At 45.1% G+C, this 20,869-nt stretch overlaps 2 protein-coding genes across 5 annotated transcripts in view; one reads left to right on the top strand and one right to left on the bottom strand.

Annotated features, from left to right (window-relative positions):
* EWSR1 (EWS RNA binding protein 1) overlaps positions 1-15,097 on the bottom strand; it is a 27,535-nt gene extending 12,438 nt beyond the window's left edge. Inside the window, exons 1-8 of one of the 2 annotated variants that reach the window (XM_079151341.1) lie at positions 14,968-15,097; positions 11,145-11,181; positions 10,961-11,012; positions 9,767-9,890; positions 9,308-9,325; positions 4,495-4,681; positions 2,630-2,797; positions 796-1,007 (exon numbers count right to left, since the gene is read on the bottom strand). In XM_079151341.1, coding sequence (XP_079007467.1) covers positions 796-1,007; positions 2,630-2,797; positions 4,495-4,681; positions 9,308-9,325; positions 9,767-9,890; positions 10,961-11,012; positions 11,145-11,181; positions 14,968-14,980 — 811 coding nt within the window. In that variant the 5' untranslated portion in view covers positions 14,981-15,097. The remainder of the gene's footprint in view (positions 1-795; positions 1,008-2,629; positions 2,798-4,494; positions 4,682-9,307; positions 9,326-9,766; positions 9,891-10,960; positions 11,013-11,144; positions 11,182-14,967) is intronic. The other variant, XM_079151342.1, reaches the window with a different exon arrangement.
* RHBDD3 (rhomboid domain containing 3) lies at positions 15,096-20,869 on the top strand. 3 transcript variants are annotated; one of them, XM_079151413.1, is made up of 7 exons: positions 15,096-15,238; positions 15,747-15,905; positions 17,573-17,762; positions 18,520-18,903; positions 19,899-20,061; positions 20,150-20,434; positions 20,515-20,869. In XM_079151413.1, exons 3-7 carry the CDS (start codon positions 17,615-17,617, stop codon positions 20,687-20,689), a joined length of 1,155 nt encoding a protein of 384 aa, XP_079007539.1. In that variant the 5' UTR covers positions 15,096-15,238; positions 15,747-15,905; positions 17,573-17,614; the 3' UTR covers positions 20,690-20,869. The 3 variants fall into 3 exon arrangements, with proteins under 3 accessions (XP_079007539.1, XP_079007540.1, XP_079007538.1); XM_079151414.1 differs by lacking the exon at positions 15,096-15,238 and adding an exon at positions 15,412-15,577; XM_079151412.1 differs by lacking the exons at positions 15,096-15,238; positions 15,747-15,905 and adding an exon at positions 15,447-15,577.

Genomic DNA, 20,869 nt, shown 5'->3' with positions numbered 1-20,869 from the left:
ACTTCTTGAGGTTTAAGCATGTTGCTAAGGATTAGGTTCTATTAAGCAGCACTAATCATTTCAGCATCACAACAAAATTTGCCCGTGGTGGAATTTTATTTAAGAGCAGTAATTCAGGTACAAATTAAATTAATTTTGGAATTTTTACCTTTTATTTTGTGGTAATGGGGACTGAACCCAGGGGTGCTCCACCACTAAGTGACACCACAGTCCATTTTATTATTTGAGATAGGGTCTTACTAAATTGCCCAGGCTGGCTTGGAATTTGTGATCCTCCTTTGCCTGAGATTATAGGCATGTTACTGTGCTTGGCCACTGATTCTTAATGACTTGGAACTGGCAGGCCACAGGATTGCTGGCTTTGGACTGGGGTTGTGGCTCAGTAGTGGAGTGCTCACCTAGTGCGCATGGGGCCCTGGGTTTGATCCTCAGCATCACATAAAAATAAAATTAAGGGTACTGTGTTCATCTACAACTTAAAAAAAAAAAAAAAAAAAAAAAAAAGGAATGCTGCTTCACTAATGAACTATAACCTGCCCAAAGAGCAGGGTGATCAATCAGTCTACTGCTGGGATTACAGGTGTGCCTGGTTTCTTTTTGTAAGGCATATTAAGAACAATTAAGCTAAAGGAAAAAAAGCACTGAAATCTTTATTGGGACATCTAAGCTGTTTGCAGAAATCTTATGACCTAAAGATGCACCTTGGATTCCAAAAGTAAAAAATGGTAAATAATATTCCCCGTGTTCAAAAACTCCAAACACAAATCATTCTTATTTTTCTCTCTTTTAACTCACTCTGCTGCCCGTAGCTGCTGCTCTGTTGGCTATATTGACTTGGAGCCTGGCTGTAGGATCCAGTCTGGGGGGGGTAACTAGTGGGAGGCTGCTGCCCATAGCTGCTTTGTTGACCATAGCTACTCTGCTGTCCATAGCTGCTTGGCTGCCCATAGGTGTTCTGCTGCGAGTAACTGCTCTGATCATAACTAGTCGGCTGTGTAGAGGAATAGCTGAAAGAAAAGAAGAAAAAAAAAAAGTTTTAGGAAGAAGTCTTGTATTTCCCCATGGCCTGAATATGAGACAATCATGGGTGTCATAGACATCCTTAAAAATCTTCCTAAGTCAACAGCAAAAATCTAGAATAGAATTTTAAATGGGAAGGGGATAATTATTATTTTAACAGTTCTTCTGTACATCTTTAAGAGTCTCCTCTTAGATCCTTAACCCCCATTTAAGACAACAGTTACATACAATGATATTCAAGGCAAATTTGAGAGCTCAACTGCTGTATTAGTGGAAAAATTCTGTACATGTGCACCCAGGAAAGACCTGACTCAGTGAAAAATACGCTCAGGAAAGTAGGAAGAGTTAACTTCAAAATTGCCTCCAACCACTTTCAAGTGATGAAAATGATTTCTGAAGAGACCAGGCTGCTTGGTGGTAAATGTAAATGCTTATGTATGTATATATGTAAGAGGGTGTGTGTCACTCCAGAACAGTAGCTTTCCCTTGGAGAGTATTCAAAACTGCTGTTGTATTTCAGTATTCCATATCGTCTATGAAATCTGAGCATCAGTTAAAAAAAGATGAATAAATTATCTTTTGAGGGGCTGGAGTTGTGGCTCTGTGGTAGAGTGCTTGCCTAGCATGTGTGAGGCATGGGGTTCAATTCTCAGCACCATATAAAAAATAAATAAAATAAAGATACCATGTCCATCTACAACTAAAAATATTTTAAAAAATAATCTTTGAAATGAAGGCCCCATATGAAGGGTCATACTAACTGTATTATATCGGGCTGGGGATATAGCTCAGTTGGTAGAGTGTTTGCCTCGCAAGCACAAGGCCCTGGGTTCAAATCCCAAGCACTGCCCAAAAATTTTTTATTATATCAATTAGATGATTACAGGGCAAGAAAACTAATCAAAGATACTTTCTTTCTTTTTCTTTTTTTAACACAATACCTTTTTTAAATTTATTTAATTTTATGTAGTGCTGAGGATCGAAGCCAGTGCATCAAACAAGTTAGGCAAGTCTCCTTCAATAAGCCACAATCCCAGCCTCCAGACACATTCTTGCAACAAACATTTGAGACTGGGTCTTACTATGTTGTTAAGCTGGGCTTAAACTCAAGCTCAAGTGATCTTTCTGCCTCAGTCTCCCAGGTAGCCAGAAACACAGGTGTGTGCCATTGTGCCCAGCTTGCATTTAAATGCTTGAACCATGATGATGTGTGTTAAATTAAATATAAAATGATTAAGGTGAAGTTTCTTTTATAATGCCCTGCACTTTACCCAGTGTGGCTGCACTGGAAAAGATGGCTTCTATGTTCTGTTTATATGCTTCCTATTATTTATGCTTCTCTTCCTTCTGAGGATTAACTGGGAGAGTAAAATTAAAGGGGAGAACCTATAGAGGTTCTTATCTATATTTAGAAAGAATAGTTATTAGCTGCCAGGCACTGCTATGAGAAGCTAGGTCTAAGGTTTGACTATAACTGTATATGTTCAGAGTTATCATTGGGAAAGTCAAGACAACAAACCTTACCTGAGGAAGCCAAAGCAAGCTGGTTAACAACATGGAAAAAAACTTGTTATTCCACTAGGTCACTGACCACAAGAAAGAGACTGACCTGGTAGGAGGATAGGATGGAGGCGCGGTAACTGGCTGCATGGGGTAGCTCCCAGGAACCTGGGGATAACTGTAGTTACTCTGTCCGTATCCTAGGCTGGGCTGGTTATAACCCCCTGTGCTAGACTGAGGTTGACTAGTCTCAGCGGGCTTGTTACCATCCTGCGGTCTAAAAGAAGAGATAGAATAGAGTTAGTTCCTCAATCACAAAATGCTTAGGTAAGAATCATACAAATCTACAAAAGATAGGCAAAGTCAGGATTGAGTTTGGGAATACACAGAATAGTAAATTATATCAAACTCAGTGTTGCTCCAATTATATCTGCTTGAAAAAAATACTAAGGCAGAGGGAGTATATAAGATACTGCCCCATTCATTCTACACTAACAGCTATAAAAGGCAGGTTCCATATTGTGGCCAATTTAAGTTATCTAGGAGGGGATGTGGTTTATCAAGGAAGAAAATACTTCTCATAGTTAACTGTTGAAAACAATATATTTTAACAATAACCCAAGTTTTAGATTACAGTGAATATTTTTAAGTCCATGACATTATAAATTTGGAAAATCTTTAAGTATATGTTTCTCATTTATTAAGAACAGACTAGAAAAATCACTTCCTAATTTGGGCTGCCATAAATTAATCTAATCCTGCCTCAAAGTCTCCACAATGGAAAGAAAGATCAAGATTGTAAGGCAGGGAAGTAGACATGCTCAGACAAAATGGGAGGTGCCCCTGATAAATGGTGAAAATCAACCTCAATTCCAAGGAAAACACCCAGGGTTTCTACTACCTCTTATCAGTTTATACCAAGGGTGTGGCAGAGCAAATTAGAATTATTTTAAGCAAAGCCCAAAGAATCAGCAGGCAGACCAGATGATGCAGAAGAGCTAAAATGTGTCACAGACTCCCTCTTTTCAGTGGAAAAGGGAGTAAATGTCACCGATCAACAAAGAGACAAACAGTTGCTTTAAAGTGATAAGAACTGAAAACCCAAGAAAAAAAATGGAACAAGAATGACTTATCAAAAATAATTCATGGGCTGGGGAGATAGCTCAGCTGGTAGAGTGCTTGCCTTGCAAGCACAAGGCCCTGAGTTCGATCCCCAGTACCACAAAAAAAAAAAAAAAAAAAAAAAAAAAAATCATGTATAATACCCTCCAGCTGTGGCCTGGGTACACTATTACATCACAAGCATCAAATGGGACTTTGCACATTTGATAATACACTGAAATACCTGGGTTGAATGAAATGGGCCCTTCTAGGAATCAGTTTAATGTAGTCACCTTACAGGCTGTCTAACAAGTGTAAACTACTACATGGTTTTGATTATTCACTGTGCATTTTAGAAGTCATTTCACAAGTGTTCATTACAGCTAATTTCTTACCTCTCCAACAGACGAAAAGTCTAGAATACAAGTTACAAGGTGATCTCCTGTTCATTCCCTAAAAAAATCTTCATTCAAATCAGAATTCAGGGCACCTTTAATACTGTATCCAGAAGTCAACTAAGTGCACTGTCTAAAGCAAAGACCTAAATTCATCTGTTAAATAATAATACACTGTTATCCAATCATGGGGTATGAGATTCGTTGGATTTAATATTCACTCAGAGCTGGATACCCAATCAAGAATTTATATTTGCTTATGATTCTTAGGTTATCAAGCATCTACACAATGTAGAGAAAAATCATGTTAACTAGTTACTGTATGACTGTAAGTACACAATCAACACATATGTGAGAGTAATAATCATTAAAAGGGAACTAAGTCACAGATTCTGTATGTGTACAGTTGCTTTCCCGGAGGAAAAGCAACCGCAGGTTGATGCATCTCAAAAAGTAGGAGTAGGTGAGTATACCTTACCTTGCAGGTGCGGTGGCTGCTGGCTGCTGCCCATAGCCAGGGTAAGCAGGCTGAGTGCCATATGCAGACTGGGCTGCATAGGAGGCCTGGGTGGTGGTGACCGTAGCAGTGGTGGTGTCATAAGCACCAGTGCCGTACCCTTGGACAGGCTGGCTGTATGCCTGGGGGGCAGTTGGCGTAGTATAACCTAGAACAAAGGAGAGCTGGGTCAGATTTTCTGACCTCCTCAAGAGATCTGCCTAAACACTTATATAAAGAAAATCTGTAAGCCACCCATTTTAAACCATCACATCCCTTTAAAAATTTCCTTGCAGCAAGATTAGTAACAAACCAGTATTTGAAGCCTAAGTTCTCTGAGAGTACCCAGTTCTTAGTAAAGTACTATCTCATTTGCTTTAAAGTACAATCTAACAGGGAGAAAGAGTATGCTACAGAAAAACTGATGGAAAACAGGCTTCTTTCTGCCTACTCCTGAACACATTCAACACGAGAGAAGTCTGCTTTTTGCTGACTCAGTGCTGATTTTGCTAGCAAGCTCTCTTAACAAACTTAAGTACCTCAAAAAACCCTTAAGCAGGAAATAGTGTCCCAGAAATGGAGGTAAATGGCAAGTGACATAGGAATTTCAAACAGCTTAAGTACTTAAAACAGTAATTTAGAAATTTATTTACTTTCAGTCCCAAACACTGCATCATGGACTATTTATTTTATTTAAGGAAACTGGAAATTCTAGAGAACATGTGTTCAATTTTTAGTGGAAGATATTAATATTTGATTGAATGCTCTAAGAACCGCTATTTATGCTTCATGCAACAACTACACAATTATCATCACTATGTTTGGAAATGTCACGTGAGTAATAAAGATCATACTACACATTATGTTTGCTAAATGGTTTATTCTATTTAATTTTTGGATAAATCTTTTTTTTGGTACTAGGATTGAACCTGGGGCACTTCACCACTGAGCTACATCCCTAACCCTTTTTAATTTTTTAATTTTTAGACAGAGTCTAAGTTGCTTAGGGCCTCACTAAATTGCTGAGGCTGGCCTGGAACTTGAGATCCTCCTGCCTCAGCCTCCCCAGTTGCTAGGATATAGGCAGGCACCACTGTACCCAGCTTGGTAAAATCACTTTAAACTAATCTCAGTATTTTCTCAAACCTTTTATTAAAAGGTAATTTTTTCACATAATAAAGCTGTATGAGAATCTAGGCAGGTTATCAAGTTACCTAAACCCATTCCTGTCTTACCTACCACAACAAAAGTGCCTTTTTCCTGCACAGTAATATTAAAGGTAGTCCCTCCTTCCCTCTATTAATTCCCTAACCAGGTGTTACAAAGATCTGCTCTCACAGGTGTGTGGTAAACCAGGATGGATTCTCCTTCTAGTTCCTGCCTCTGCTAGGCCTTTTCCTTTGGGACCCGGGCTTGAAGCATAACCAAAATCTCAAAAAAGTCCCCTTAGTCTCAACCCAAGTCCCCCTGCTGAAAGAGGTATATTTCCTGATGCAGAGCTCTTTGGCTTCCTTGTGGTCAAAGGGCACAAGTAAGTGACACAAAAAGTTTCATTTAGATGTCAACATTCAAAGGAAAATTTAAATCTCCCCAAATTAAAGTTTCAATATTTAAAACAACTCTTGAATTGATTGCTCATTTTAGTTAACATTTAGGGCCTTAAGATATAGTTAAAGTGTCTTCACCAAACTCACAACGTACTAGTTATAAACAATTACTAACTACCACTTATTTTTTGTGTGTGTAGTGCTAGGGATTGAATCCAGGGCTTCACGCATGCTTAAGCAAGCACTCTACCAATGAGTGACCTCCCAAGTCCCTCAACTTCTTTTTATGTAAGTGTTACATCTGGTAGAACAAAGTGTAATGCTTACTTCTCTATCCCAAACATTTATGGGAAATTCTGCAATTAATTATGTACAGTGACTTCCTTGTAAAAAGTGTTGGGTGGAAATGTATATGAAAGTATACTTCATAAAACCTTCCCAAGCAATATACGTTTTTAAAGTTCATGTATTCACCTGAACTCTGTTTTGTTCTTGTAGTGCTGGGCATAAAACCCAGGGCCTTGTGTGCCAGGCAAGTAGCTACGACTGAGCTATACCCCGATCCCTGGCATGTTTAATTTAAAAGTTCTTTGCATGGGGCTGGAATGTGGCTCAATGGTAGAGCTCGTGCCTAGCATGTGAGGCTCTGGGTTGACCCTTGGTACTGCAGAAAGGTGGGTCAGGGGGGGAATCTTTGTGAGAATCCTAATACAAAGCATTCATTTATTCAAAATTAACTAGGATCTAATTCCATCTACCCTGTACTGTTACAGATTTCCCCTTACTTAATGATAGCCATCTATAAGATTCTCAAGTTGGGCTGGGGATATAGCTCAATTTGTAGAGTGCTTGCCTGTCAAGCACAAGACCCTGGGTTCAATCCCCAGCACCACAAGCAAACAAACAAACAAACAAACAAAAAACCACAAGTGAAACAAAACAAAAACTAAAACTGATCAGGGCAATAACTATGGCATAAAGCTATGCAGCAATGGAGCCTTGTAGTGCTAAAGATTACATTAATAGTCACTGAGTTAATCAATAATTAAAAAAAATTAACCTGTAGTACCCACAAGCAGCCAAGCAAAATAGCCAAAACTCAACAGAGCAAAATGATTTAATGACAACAAGAGACCAACAGTAAAAAAGACAACACATCAACTATGTGCTACCAACTTGAAGTAAAAATATAGTAAGAAATATTACACAAACCAACCAAAATTTTTATTCAACCTGTATGGTAAAAATCAGTTCAAGACTTCTATACGAATGAAGTAAATGAGATGCCTTTTTCTTTTGAAGCTTAATTTTGAAAAACCACAGAATGGTACATTTTTATACATCCCCCTCCAATAATTATCCAATGACTTTTAAATGCAAAGACTGGGCACAGAAAAAAACAATTAAGTCTGCTTGAACTCACTTAGGTTAATTAGCTCTGTTCAGTCATAGCTCATCAGATTTAATTTTGGCTCCTGTACCTTAAATGTTGTTGGAATTACGGGAAATATAAAGGGTACCCTATAGACTACGAAGTTTATACAAACATCCCTTATTACTACTAAATGCAATCTCTGGATTGTCAAAGTCACTAGTTTCTATATGAAAACATCCTACACTTTTTGGGTCTACAATCATCATGGGATTTTTCCCAATCAATGAAAATGTGAATGTGTGGTTCTGAATAACCTAACAGACTACTATTTTGCTATAAGTAACTTTTATCTCCTCCCTATAAAATGGTTTAAGAGAATCCAAAGGCTAGATCTAAGCCATTGCTTATTTTTTTAAAAAAACTTAACAGCTTAAATAGTAAAGATAATTTCAAATTTTGTGCTTCAATCTAAAATGCATAGTTTTTAGTTACAGCTCTTTTCATAAGTTTACATAAACTTCCCACCAAACTCATGACACTGGTACTTGATGAGATAAATGACAGGTTATTTTCCCTCTTATTAGACTATATATAATTTGGAGAACTGAAGATAGTTGGAAAACAATTTTTACATTTTGAACACGTTTTTATATTAAAACCTTGTATTTCTTTTTAATTTTAATTTTTCTGGTATGGGGTGCTTAACCACTTAGCCATATCCCCAGTCCTTTTTGAGACAGGGTTTTGCTAAATTGCTCAGGGCATCACCAAGTGGCTGAGGCTGGCTTTGAATTTGTAATCCTCCTGAGCCACTGGGATAATACATATGTACCACTGCCAAGCTAGTTTTTAAAAATTTTAAATAATTTATATTATTTAAAAATATTGGTACTGGAGTGGTGCTTTATTACAGTTATCCTCCCATTCAATTTTTTTTGAGACTGGACCTCACTATGTTGCCCAGGATGGGCTTAAACTTGCGATCATCCTATCGTGACTTCCCTAGTTGTTGGGACTATAGATGTGTGTCTTCACACCCAGCTAAAACCTTCTTTAATGATAGTAAAATAAAAATGCAAATAGCCTAAAACATTACACAGCACTAAGAAAAAAATTACCAGTCTTTTTGGGGGTAATGATAACTGGGGATAGAACCCAGGGGTGCTCGACTACTGAGCTACCTCCCCAGCCCTTTATTTATGAAACAGGGTCTCCCTAAGTTGCGGAGGCTGGCCTCAAACTTGCGATTCTCCTGCCTCAGCCTCCTGTGTTGCTGGGATTACACGTATGTAGCACCACATCCAGCTATCACAGACTTTTCCCATACTCCACTCAACCTTAGTATCTGGATATAATTTATTCTAATTCTTAGAACAGTTTATTTTTTAACTTTCTAGATTATTATTATATGGAATACTATTAATATATTTAAGACATACTATGGATTAAAATAATTCATAACACTTGAAACAAAACAATGTGTCTGGACTAGAAACAAACAAACAAACAAACATGATACATGCAGGGTGGCAATCTGCTCCTCTAAATAAATCTAATCATGCAATCTATCCCTTAGGGAATGGGGAAATCAGCTGGTGAGTAATCATCTGAAATACCCTTGGGAAGGTGAACAACTATTATTAAGACTTGACAAAAAGTAAAGTTAAACAATAAAACCTTTCCCAAAACCATATAAAGAAAAGGACATGGATCTGCAAATGGCACCTGAAGCAGTTTTTTATTAGCACCTTTTTGTGTGTGATGTTAGAAAGTCTTGGGGTTAAACAAATGAAAACACCTAAAAGGGTTAACATTACAGGGTTAGACAAGATGGAAAGCATTTCCCATGCAAGAATGAGCAGGATAGTCAAACCTGTACTGGTCCCTTCTACTGTGGAAAGCACAAAACAAAAAGTAGAGGGTACACTATCAGATGAAGCAAACAGATGGGAAAACCAGTTTGATTTTTAAGCAACCCAGTTTCACAAGGCTCATTCTTACTCAGTATTAGCATTAGTACTATCTTTTTACGTAGTGTCCATTTTGTTTTGAGATTATTCAATACAGTGTATAAAGTTAAAAAGTTCTTTTCTCCCTTGGAATTCATCCCACCCACATTCTTTTCAATATCCCTCTAAGAGAATTTAAGAAAGGGAAAAAGGCGGTGGGGGGGGGGACCCCCAAAACCAACAAAAAAACCTCCTTCTTAGTATAAAGGATCCCCAGATGTCAATGTAAGGACCAGAATGTACATCCAAGAGTATGAGTAACAAGCCTCTTAGCAAATGCCCTTGCCATTACAACCCCAAAACCTCCCCAAGGCAGGCCTTACCAGTGGGAGGCTGTCCATAAGAAGTTGCATATGCGGTCTGCCCATAGGTGGCAGTGGTCTGAGCCTGGGTATAGCTGACATCAGTAGGCTGTCCATAAGTTCCATAGCTTTGTTGCCCATATGCCTGCTTCAAAGAAAATTCATGAACTTCATTTATGAACACTGTATTTTAGCAATAAATACATGAATAGACTTTAATCTGCTTATAGTTTGATGAAAGTTAACAAAAAATTTCCAGATAATTAGGCAAAACCCCAGTTAACTATACAGGAGGTCAACAAGATACTCTCAAGGGAAGAGCAATAAGGGAGGGCACAGGTGTGTAATTGCCAGCACTTAGCAGTTTCAATAACTGGAAACAAATGTTAGGAAAACAATGGATAGAGAAAATGGAGACAAAGCTAAAAATCTGTCAGACTATTCTAAAAACCAGATTTTCAGCAAGATCCAAAGATTAAAACTATTACAATATTGCAAAGACAATGAATGAGAACACTCTATGTTCTCTTACAGTTAGCACATCAATAATATTTAAAGTCAGCAAGGAATGAGCTGTTCTTTCAGGTATTCACATGGTCTTGCTGTAGGTTTGTTTGAATGACCAATTATGTAAGATATGTCAGAGACATTACATTCTTCCTGTCCAAGAATATATGTCCATGGCAGTTAATAGTATCCATTTTATGACATGGGCCATTTCAGCATTCAAGATCTTGAGGACACTAGAAGACTAACCTCTAAGTTTTTAAATACAGACTCTTACTGGAAAGTGCTCAACAGCTCCTCAGACAGGCAGCCAGGACTTTTATAGCTGACCCTACTACTTATAGTGCAATCACTGGCAAGTTATATAGTATCTATGCATTACAATTTTCTCATTTTAAAAATAGCCCTATCATTTTCTGCAGAACTGTTATGATAATTAAGTTAAATAAATTTAAACATAATAAACTGTAAAAAGACCAAGCACGGAGCAGGGCATCTAACTTGAGAAAGGACAAAAATCTAGAAAGTTACCGAGCGCCAATCACCAACTTTGGGATGGTTTCATTCATGATTGCGCAAAAAATACTACTATTGCCATTTCATGTTACTCTTACCAAATTTTTGAAAAAGATGTTAGTTACTGTTTTAATGGCCAATAGAAACATTTTACTTGGAGATGCAGTTACATATAGTTATCTCAAAAATTACCTGGGTGGTTTGTGCATATCCTTGAGTTGGCTGGGCAGTGTAAGCACTGTAGCTGCAAAAGAATTAAATGCAAGAACTGAATATACAACATTCTTATTCCAATACTATATCTTCTACAACTATAGGAGGCTCCATATTCTAAAAATATTAATCACAGACAAAATATCACAAAAAACTAACTTACCCCTGCTGGGCTGCAGCTTGGCTGTAGGTACTGTAATCTAGAGGAAACAAGAAGAGAACATAGTGTAAAGTCAGTAAAGACAAGATGAAAGGAAAAAACAAGTGCAAAGAATTCAAGGTAGCAAGAACCCTAAACTATTTAGGGAACAATAGGCTGTCACAGGTCCAAATGAGTCCTTTTATTCCTCAACACTAACCAAACCAATTAAGTCCAAGTTAAACTCAGAAAGTTTGAATATGGTGCTAGCTTATGAGATCAAGATCAGCTGATTTGGCAAGGATATTTTGCATGTTCCCATGACCATAAAGCCCCTTTAATCACAGGCTATTATTTCAAATGCATGATCATTCTAAGGTTAATGGAGGACCAGAAGTTTTACCTTATAAGAAAAGGAAGCATGCAAAAATATCACATTTAACATCAGAATGATTACATTAGTAGTTCCATCTCCTCAAAAACTAGTTTTTCTATCATTATACCTTGCTTTGGCAAGTGAGACCAACCATAATTCCCTAGCACAATGTCACTGAAATGGAATGGCAGAAAACAAGTGAATAGTTCATTATACCAGAGTGTTTTAGAGAGTTTGCTGTGTCAGGGCTACATCGGTAACTTAAAAGTTACATATAGTACAAATTCTAGTGCAAATTAAGCAGAATCCTGAAAACTGGCAAAGAGGAGAAAGCATTTAATCTGCCAGGGAACCATTTGGTTTTAGATAACACTACTGTATTTCCTAAAGCCCAAAGTGATTTGGGAAAAAATAAAGTAGCCACAAATTTTCTTCCTTCTAAATAAATCCTCCTATAATTTTCCTTCCCACAGAAAATTTACAACAGCAAAAGAAACTAAAAACTCTGGCCCACTGAGGTGTTTGCAGCAAACAGAAAATAAAATGATTAAGTTTTCACAGCACTACTGAATTAAAATTACATAAGTTTAGATGTTTTCTCCTCCTAAAGGCAGCTAACATAATTATCTTAAATTCTGCCCAGTTCTTTCCTTTCCACAAAAATACACATCCTGTTCGATGCTTGAAGACAGTACTGCCATTAAAACAGAAAAAAAGGGTCCTTTCTTTTCCAGTCAGAAAGTAGTCCCTCATCCAAAAGCAACAGCTGACATCTCAGTTCTTCACGGAGGGGTTCTAGCCCACTCCATGCAATCCAAAGCCTGCCTCAATCTCCTAGCCTGAGTACTTTCTAAATCCATCTCTTTAAATTGACTTGTCTACCTCTTTGCACTTAACTACTTTCCTTCTGCACTTTAATGCAGAACTCTGAATCATCAACAGTATCAAAGCAATTGCCCAAAAGACATCTACAATGAAAAAAAAAAATTGATCTGTTCAAGATAATCTTGAAGCATTTTCAATAGCACTTATATTCTTTACATGTCCTATTAAAAATTAAGTGTAATTTTCTTCTATATGGCATTCACAAAATAAATATATCAATGAAGCATCTAAAACCAAATATTTCAACCTACATTTTGCAGAGGTTTCTGTAGAAGAAATGATTTGAAATCAATGACATGTAGTTCAATGCTGTAAGAAGACTTTTACACAAGAGCAATTATGTAAAGCATAAAATTGGCAAAGCTGATATGGAACAGTTAATGACCTTAGATCAATGTGAAACTCAGACTTGATCCTGTGTGGTGGGAGCAAATTTGTTTCATGAGAACTTATGTTTATCTACCATAGCACACAAACATCATATGGCCTCAAACATGCCCCAGTTACACACTGATCAGATCATTTAACAACCAGTTGTGTTTGTTTTTAATCCCCAATTCGCACAGTCAGAAGACTTCACTAAAAACACAGCACAGGCTGAGAGGAAGGGCTGAGATGGGGGATGGGGACCCAGAGTGCTGGCTATGTTCTATTTCTTGGTACGATTGGTAGTTTGCACTGTAATTCTGCTAAAATGGACATATACTGCAGGTACTTTAGACTACATGAGATATAAATGAGAGGGGAAAACATCGAACATTACCCAAGACAGTGGGTTAGATACTTTAGGGTTGTGACTACCGGAGCTGTAGAAATTTAGATCTTCAGATTACATAAGGCATTAAAGTCAGCAAGGGGCAACTTTGTTGGGACAGAAATGCTTTTGCTGTAAGGTCAGAAGGGCTCAATAAACTTTTAAAAGGTCTAGCATTAACTCCTACATTTTGCAGAAAAGGAACCTAAGGTGCAGATTTAAGTTATAGTTTTTCCCCAAAGGTTCCCCGGAAGGTACTAATATAGTGTGTCTATGAAAACCACACGTGCAACTCTAATTCAGTGTACTGGTAAAAGGCACGTCCAGCAGCACAAAAATCTGAATGTACACATTTGGCCCCCTCAGGCTTTAGAAGGCAGGAAGAGAAGGTGGAAAGGCACCAAGGAAACCATTTCCCACCAGAATGTCTTGGAACAGAGTTATCTCTGAGTCCTCTCTTCTAGGGGCACTCTTGGTAGCCTGGCACCAAAACATTTACCTTTTTCCTGACCACACAGATGGAAGAGTTCTTAAATTGTCCTTTACTTGCTGGATGCTGGAGTCTTTCCAGTTTAAATTCTTAAGGACCCAGAGCTTTTACTTCCCTCTCATCTCTCCCGCCCCATACGCCTCTAGGGCCGGCCCGTTTAAGAATACCCCCGAGGCAAAAAAAAATGCTGGACACAGCCAATAACCCTGGATTAGAGAACTGGCAGGCGGCAAACTGCAGGTGAAGGCTAGTCTACCCTCGCAAACACTCCGGGCAGTAAAGACCACCCTATCCATCATATTGTAGACTTCCCACCTTCGGCTTTCTTTCAAAGTTTATTACGTGCTGCCTTCCCTTCCCTCTATCAGCCCACGAAATAAACAAGCCTGGCGAATATAAAAGCGTGCAAAAATAATGGCTGAAGCATAATTCAAATGTCGGCTCGGGCTTTTTGTCTTAGATCACAGAGGCCAGAAATTTCTTTCTGGTGGAAATTCTGGTCTCCTGATCCAGGTTGGCCTTGTTATACAACCGAGCTTCCTCGGCATTGGCTGAAAAGGGGCCCCGGGAAGCCACTTCGTCTTTTTTGGGGGGGAGGAAAGGAGGTAGGATTAACATAGAACTATAAAAACTAACAAGTTCAAGGGAACAGCAAATTGGGGGGCTCTGAAAGCAGGGGACACATCGTCCCAAGGCCAAGGGGGCAGAAGTTGTGCTCGCGCTGCAGCCGCGCAGGCGGACGGCTCGGCAGCCCCAGTTCCCCGGCCTGAAGGATGACGGGGCTCGCGCTCATAAGCCGGCGCCCCTCAGCTCCCAAATCCGCGAGGCCCTTTCTGTTTATTTGCTTTCCCCCCCGCGTTTCCCCGTGAGAAGAGTCGCCCTGGAGCTTGGGCCGCCTCCCTGGGAATGGGAGGGGGTCACGAGGGCAGCGGGCCCGCGGCGGCTCCAGCCCCCCTCTTTCGGGGTGACAGGCTCGAGGCCCGGCCGCGCACCCCCCTTCACGCGAGGCCGCCGAGGCCGCAGGCCCCGCCCACGTGGCGGCCGGAGCGCGGGGCCCGACGACCGCCACACAATGGAGGCCAAGACGGGCCCCGCGCGCCCCCGCTGCCGCGAGCCCCCCGCGCGCCGCAGGAGCCGGAAGGTTCCAGAACCGGCCCACCCGGTGGGGGAGGGGAGAAGACGGGACCGCGGGGGGCCCCCCCGAACTCATCGGGCCGTGGCGGGTGCCTCCAACCCCTCTCGGCAACTCCACTCAGTCATCCCGGCCACCCCTAGAGACGAGCAGCCCCCAGTTCGGGCTTCCCGACGGTCGCCTGAGCGACTGCAGTTCCACCACACTTACCCGTGGACGCCATTTTCTCTCCTTCCTCCTCGTTCTCTCAACGTCCGTCTCCCTCTCGCTTTCCCTCTAGGCGCCGCACTGCGCAGGCGCGAAACTCGCAACCTCGGGCACTACCATCGGGCAGGGCCACGGGGGTGGGGAAAGAAGGAATGAGCCACCAGTTTCTCGATCTTCACGCCCGAAACCGTTGTCCCAGTCTTCTCTTAAGAGCGCCGGACGTAACGCGGGAGCCAAAAATAGCACCGAAGGGACCGGATCGGTGGTTGAACCGGTGTCAGTATCAAACCAGAGCACGAGGCTAGATCGTTCGCAGTGGTTACGTCCGCTGGCTCAAGGGACCGTCTCTGAAGAGTCTGCCCTGGAGGGAAACGGAGGCCGGCGGGAGAGGCTGGGGGAAGGGATCAGGGCCTAGAACAACTGCTGACTAATCGGCGGGCCGCGGGCGGCGTGGGAGGGGGAGGGGGTTGCGCTTGGGTCGGTCGGCTGGGGTCACGCGCCCTCGTGCGCGCGCGATGGGTTTGGAGCCCCTGGGCCTGCGCCCGGGGCTGGAGTCCCGGCTCCCAGCCGGGGGGCCCCGCCCGGCCCGCCGGAGTGGGGGGCGTGCTCCGCGGTGAGTACCTCGGACGCGTGGCCCGGGCCGGCGGGGGAGGGGACCGAGGCCGGTCCGCCGGGTGGGACACCCCGAACGCCTGGCCGGTCCCCGAGAGCCAACCCCCAGTAACGGTCGGACTTGAGAAGGTCCTTTCATCAGCCCTTAGCCAATACCCTTGTCTTAACAGAAGGGGAAACTGAGGCCGAAGAAATTTGAGTGCTTTTCCCAAAGTCACAAAGCCGAGTTTGGCCCAGACCCTAGGCTGCCCCCCAACCCACCCTGTCCGCCAGCCGAAGACTCCTCCCTGCCCTTGACTTCCCATGCCTGCGCCTGGCTTCCCTCTAAGGTAGGCAGGGCCTTGGGGGTGCTCAGCCCCTTTGGGTAAATTGATGAAACGGGTCCAGAGGGCTCGAGTCCCGGTTCTGTGTCGGTGGGCAAGTCCTTCACCCTTGTGGCGGTGCCAGGGTGAAAAAGGAAGTTTGCTGTGACCCCAGGCAAGGCTGTCACCTGCCCATTCTCCCAAACCTCACCCCAGTCCCACTGATGGGTGCCCAGGCCCAGTGCAGGGCTCACCCTAAATTCCTGAGAACCGGGAGCCAAGTTAGTGTTTCTTTTAGTGAACACACGCAGAGCACCAGCGTGTGCTGCGCGTACCCTGGTGAACTTGGGGATGAGGGGAGCCCTCCTCCCTCTGTGAATTCAGACCACCTGTCTAGGGAGGCATGCCAAGCTGCTCATAAGATGGGATGAGATCTATGATGTAGGTGGCCAGAGAAGGAAGAGGACATTTGAGCTGGGTTTCAAAGGGTGGGTAGGAGTTTGTTGGAGAGTTGGAGGGAAAGACATTGCAGGCAGAGAAGTTTTTCTCATTTTCCCTGCAGGAGCTGGCAGATGCAGAGGCTGCCCTTGGCAAGGAAGCTCACCAGGCGGCCTTCCTGTCTGTCTGGGATCTTACCTTCTTCTCTGAATCAGCTCAGTAGGCCTCCAAGACAGAGGCTTGGCCAGGGATGAAGGGGCTCTAGCAGGGCTCTAGCAGTCTGTCTAGGAGGACAGACTGGATGAGATAGGGGAACACGGGCGAGAAAGAAGCTTTGCTTTGTGGGTAGGAAATGGCCATGTTTGAAGCCCAGAGCTTGGACCAGACCAGAGAGGTGTGAGCAACCATTTCCATATTGAGGCCTTCTCTTGGGCTAGTTGGTAGCTACATACACATCCCTCAATTAGTGGGGATGGCTACAGTTTATTGAGCAGGAGCTGTAGGCTGAAGCCTGACTTAGCCTTTTCCTTTTTCTTGTCATACAATGAAGAAAAGATTTTCTTACTCCCTATTTCACAGACGAGAAAGGGAAGACTCAGAGGTTAGAAAAGTTGCCCAGAATCACACCGCAGAAATAGATGGAACAGATACTGGAACGTTCCTGTGAAAAGAGGAGCTAGGGCCAGAGAAGCTGTGCTGAGGGCTGGGGAGGAAGAGAGGCCTTAGTCCCAGGTCTTTTTGTACGGCTCACAGTGGCGACTTCTGTTAACTCCTCCCGAGTCTGCCCATTGGCTGGCTTTGACCCCTCGATCAAGGGCAACTGAGGCCATCTGGAGCCCTAAGGCTGGGCAAGGTGGAGGGGTAGGGAGAGGAAGGTAGCAGCCTGAGGGAACAAGGAGGCAGAAGGTGGCTAGAGATGGCCTTGAATGTGCCCTGGGGGACTGTACCCCGCTTTTTAGCAGTCCAGGGACCTGGTTAACTTTCCTGGCCCTGTACCTCCCATGTGAGATGACTCTTCAGGGCCCATTTGGACTCAGGACTCCATGTGTATCCCTGCCCATCCTTACACATGGGGCAGTGGAATGGGAAGATGGATAATAAGCATATGGGTTGGGGTCTGAGCTCCACCGTGGCCAAGCTGCTGGGCCTGCCTCTCCAGCTTTTGTTCCCACCTCTGAAAAATGAGGCTGGTCGAGTAGAGGGAGTCAGTGAGATAAAACCTGCAGTAGTAACTGTTGTTTCCCTTACTCCCGCAGCACAGAGCCCCAGGATCACCCTTGACCTTCCTCAGCCAAGCTATGCATGCCGGGGACCCCCCTGGCCTACTGTCTCCAGCGCTGCCTCTTGCCTCCTCTGTCCTCATGCTGCTGATGAGCAGCCTGTGGCTGGTGGGGGCCGGCCCCAGCCTTACCCTGGCCCCGGAGTTGCTGCTGGACCCCTGGCAGGGTGAGGGATAGCCAAATGGACCTAGGAGGGAGCTGGAGACTTGCCGCAGGGTCTGAGACCAGTTGGCGGGAGCAGCGTGGTTGTACAGGGATGGGACCTAGTGCCCTGGGGAGGATCAGCCTTAGGAGCATGCCCAGCTCATCCACAGCCAAGGAGGGCTGAGGACCCTGCAGAAGGGCCAGCAAGAAGGGGTGGGAGAGGTGTTGTAACAGCCTTCCCTCAAAATTAGAACTAAGCCTGAGGATGGGGAGGAGGTGCCAGGGCTTGAAAGAGTGATCCCCAGTTGAGTACCTGTTTCCCAGTAATAACAACAGCTCCAGTTTATATTTGAGGAACTCGAATGATGCTCAGAGAGGTTAATCAACTTGTCTAAGGCTGCACAGCCTGGGGAGTGGGATGGCTCCAGGAGTGAAGTAAGCAGTCTTATGACAATTTGTGCTCCCGCCTTGTGTGAAAAATTTGATGAATTATATAGAGCACCTTCACAGTGCCTGGCGCATAGTGAGCGCTCATTAGGTAGACTCAAGTGGTTGGTCCTTCGTTCTGTTTAACAAACGGATGTGGCCATGACATTTGGAAGCCTTTGGTCCCCTCTACCAGTGATTAGGTGCCAGTAGTGAGCACAGTGGTTCCTGACTAGGGGAGGCTGGTTTAGCAGGTGGTCCTGGTGGAGACTGATCCCCCCAACCTAGCACACCTGGGACAGCCTTGAAGGGTGGGGCCGGTAACCAGGCACATAAGCCCTTCTCTCTCCCAGTGCACCGGCTGCTGACCCATGCCCTGGGCCACACGGCCCTGCCTGGCCTGCTCCTGAGCCTGCTGCTCCTGCCTGCTCTGGGCTGGCGGCAGGAGTGCCACCTGGGCACGCTGCGATTCCTGCACGCCTCTGCCCTGCTCTCCCTAGCCACTGGGCTGCTGGCCGTGTTGCTGGCAGGCCTTGGGGTGTCCAGTGCAGCTGGTAGCTGTGGATACATGCCTGTCCACCTGGCCATGCTGGCAGGACAGGGACACTGCCCTAGACATTCCCAGGGGGTCCTGCCACCGTGGTTGCTGCCGTGGCTGCTGCTTGCCCTGACCCCCCTGCTCAGCTCTGAGCCACCCTTCCTGCAGCTCCTCTGTGGCCTCCTTGCTGGTCTGGCCTGTATCCTTTTCCTGAGCCCAGGGCTCATGTGGCCTGGGGTTACTGTGGCTGGGTCTCCTGGGTGGGAAAGAATGGTACAAAGGGATCAGGCCCCAGCAATGCTGGGTGGCTGTGCAGACATAGTCTGGGAGCATCTCCCTTGGGGGCTCATGGCCAGGTAGAGGAGCCAGTTACAATTTAAAAGGCCCCATTGGGAGGCTGCGGGGGGTGGGTGGCTGAGGTGACTGAGGAGGCACTAACTTGGGTCCTGCTGTGAAGCTGGCATATACGCCAAGATAGGCAGGAGGAAGGGTTTAGGTGAAGAGAAGTGAAAGACAGCAGGCCATGCAGAGGGCACAAAGTGCAATGGACAGAGGTGGGACAAGCCTGGGGTTTTCTGGGAACTGAGAGTGACCATCTGGCTGGAGGTGCAGTTGCCTTAAACGTGGGCTTTTGGGCTGGGGATGTAGCTCAGTTGGTAGAGGACTTGCCTTGCATGCACAAGGTCCTGGATTCAATCCCCAGCACAGCCAAAAAAAAAAAAAAAAAAAGTGGGCTTTTGATCCCAAGATGCTTAAGGCCTGTGGGGGAAGACTGCCCCCCGAGGCAGCAGGCTGCCCCTCTACCCCTCAGTCTTCCAGGGAGGAGTCCGTTTCTGACACCAGCTGCCCAGGCCTGTCTGAATGGAAGGCCTGGCTGAGGCCAGGGGGTCAGTGGAACTTTTTCTGACAGTCACAGGTGTGAGCAGGCACACAGGTCCCTGGGAGCAGCAGGTTGGGGTGGTTGAGGCTGGGGAAAACCAGATTTGGGAGGATGCACTTTGGCTTATGCTCTGGTCAAGTGGCTTTAGTTCAGTCCCCCTCTTTATGTTGCTGCTGGGTGCAGACACATTTCTGCAGGGCCACGTGAGCGAGACACCAAGGGAACGCATGCTCTCGGCATGGGCTGGGCATGCAAAGCAGACCCTTCCCTGGCTGGTTTTGGTTTTCCTTGACCAACTGCCCTGCTCTGGGCAGATGCTGCCAGAGCCTTAAGGTGGCTGGAGCTCTCGGAGCAGCGACTGCAGGTGATGCAGGAGAGCATCTTGTGCAGGACCCTGGCTAGGTGCTGGCCTCTGAGGCTCCTTCCCACCCCAGGCAGCCTAGCTGAGCTGCCTGTCACCCTTCCTGCTGGAGCGAGGTGAGGTTGATGCTGTGACCCAGCCCTGGTGGTTGAAACCATGGCAGTGACTGGCAGCCAGGCCCTTCTCTGCTTCCACCCCTCGCAGGTCTGCCATCCCTGGATCACCGTACCAGGTCTCCCCTGCACCCTGGTCCCGTGGTGATGGCACAGCCCAGCTCCCGCCAGACCTGGGCCCTGTACAGCTGACCTGGGAGGACTTGGAGGTGGGCCTGGACTGGACTGGATCCAGCTTCACCCCAGGGACCCCGATGTGGGCAGTCCTGGATGAGCAGATGCTACAGGAGGGGATTCAGGCCTCACTTCTTGACAGGCCAGTCCAGGAGCCCCAGAGCCCACTGTGGCTGCCCAAGTCCTCCGTCTCCTCTCTGCGGTAAGGCAGGGTTGGGGCGGTTGGGGCCTCTGGTATGGGGCCAGGACTGCCCTGATACCCCCTCCTTGTCCACGCCACAGGCTGCAGCAGTTGGAGCGCATGGGCTTCCCCACAGAGCAGGCAGTGGTGGCACTGGCAGCCACAGGCCGTGTGGAGGGTGCTGTGTCACTGCTTGTTGAAGGGCAGGTGGACACTGAGTCCCTGGTGGCTGAGGGGGAGGGGGCTGCCCACTGCAAGGGCCCTGGGCCTCCCTAACCCAGGCAGAGGGTGGGGGCACAGGCTTGGCCTAAGGGCAGGTAGCCTGAGTCCCTGCTCTGTCTACTGAGGGCCACAGTGGGGTACCGGGGCACCCCTGGTGGCCAGAGAGGCCCCAGAGCATGCTGCCGGGTAGTTTTTTAGAATAAAAGTCAATTCTTTTTCCAACCTGGACCTCAA

This window comes from Sciurus vulgaris (genome assembly GCF_902686455.1).
Source record: "Sciurus vulgaris genome assembly, chromosome: 8".
In the NCBI taxonomy this organism is placed as follows: Eukaryota; Metazoa; Chordata; class Mammalia; order Rodentia; family Sciuridae; genus Sciurus; species Sciurus vulgaris.
This window is presented reverse-complemented; position numbering and strand designations above follow the sequence as displayed.

Excerpts from the sequence above, each read along its gene's own strand:
- RHBDD3 (XM_079151413.1), top strand. The coding sequence starts at position 17,615 with ATGCATGCCGGGGACCCCCCTGGCCTACTGTCTCCAGCGCTGCCTCTT. Across the intron at positions 17,763-18,519 it reads GCTGCTGGACCCCTGGCAGG|TGCACCGGCTGCTGACCCAT; the intron begins GTGAGGGATAGC and ends TCTCTCTCCCAG. Across the intron at positions 20,435-20,514 it reads TCCTCCGTCTCCTCTCTGCG|GCTGCAGCAGTTGGAGCGCA; the intron begins GTAAGGCAGGGT and ends TCCACGCCACAG.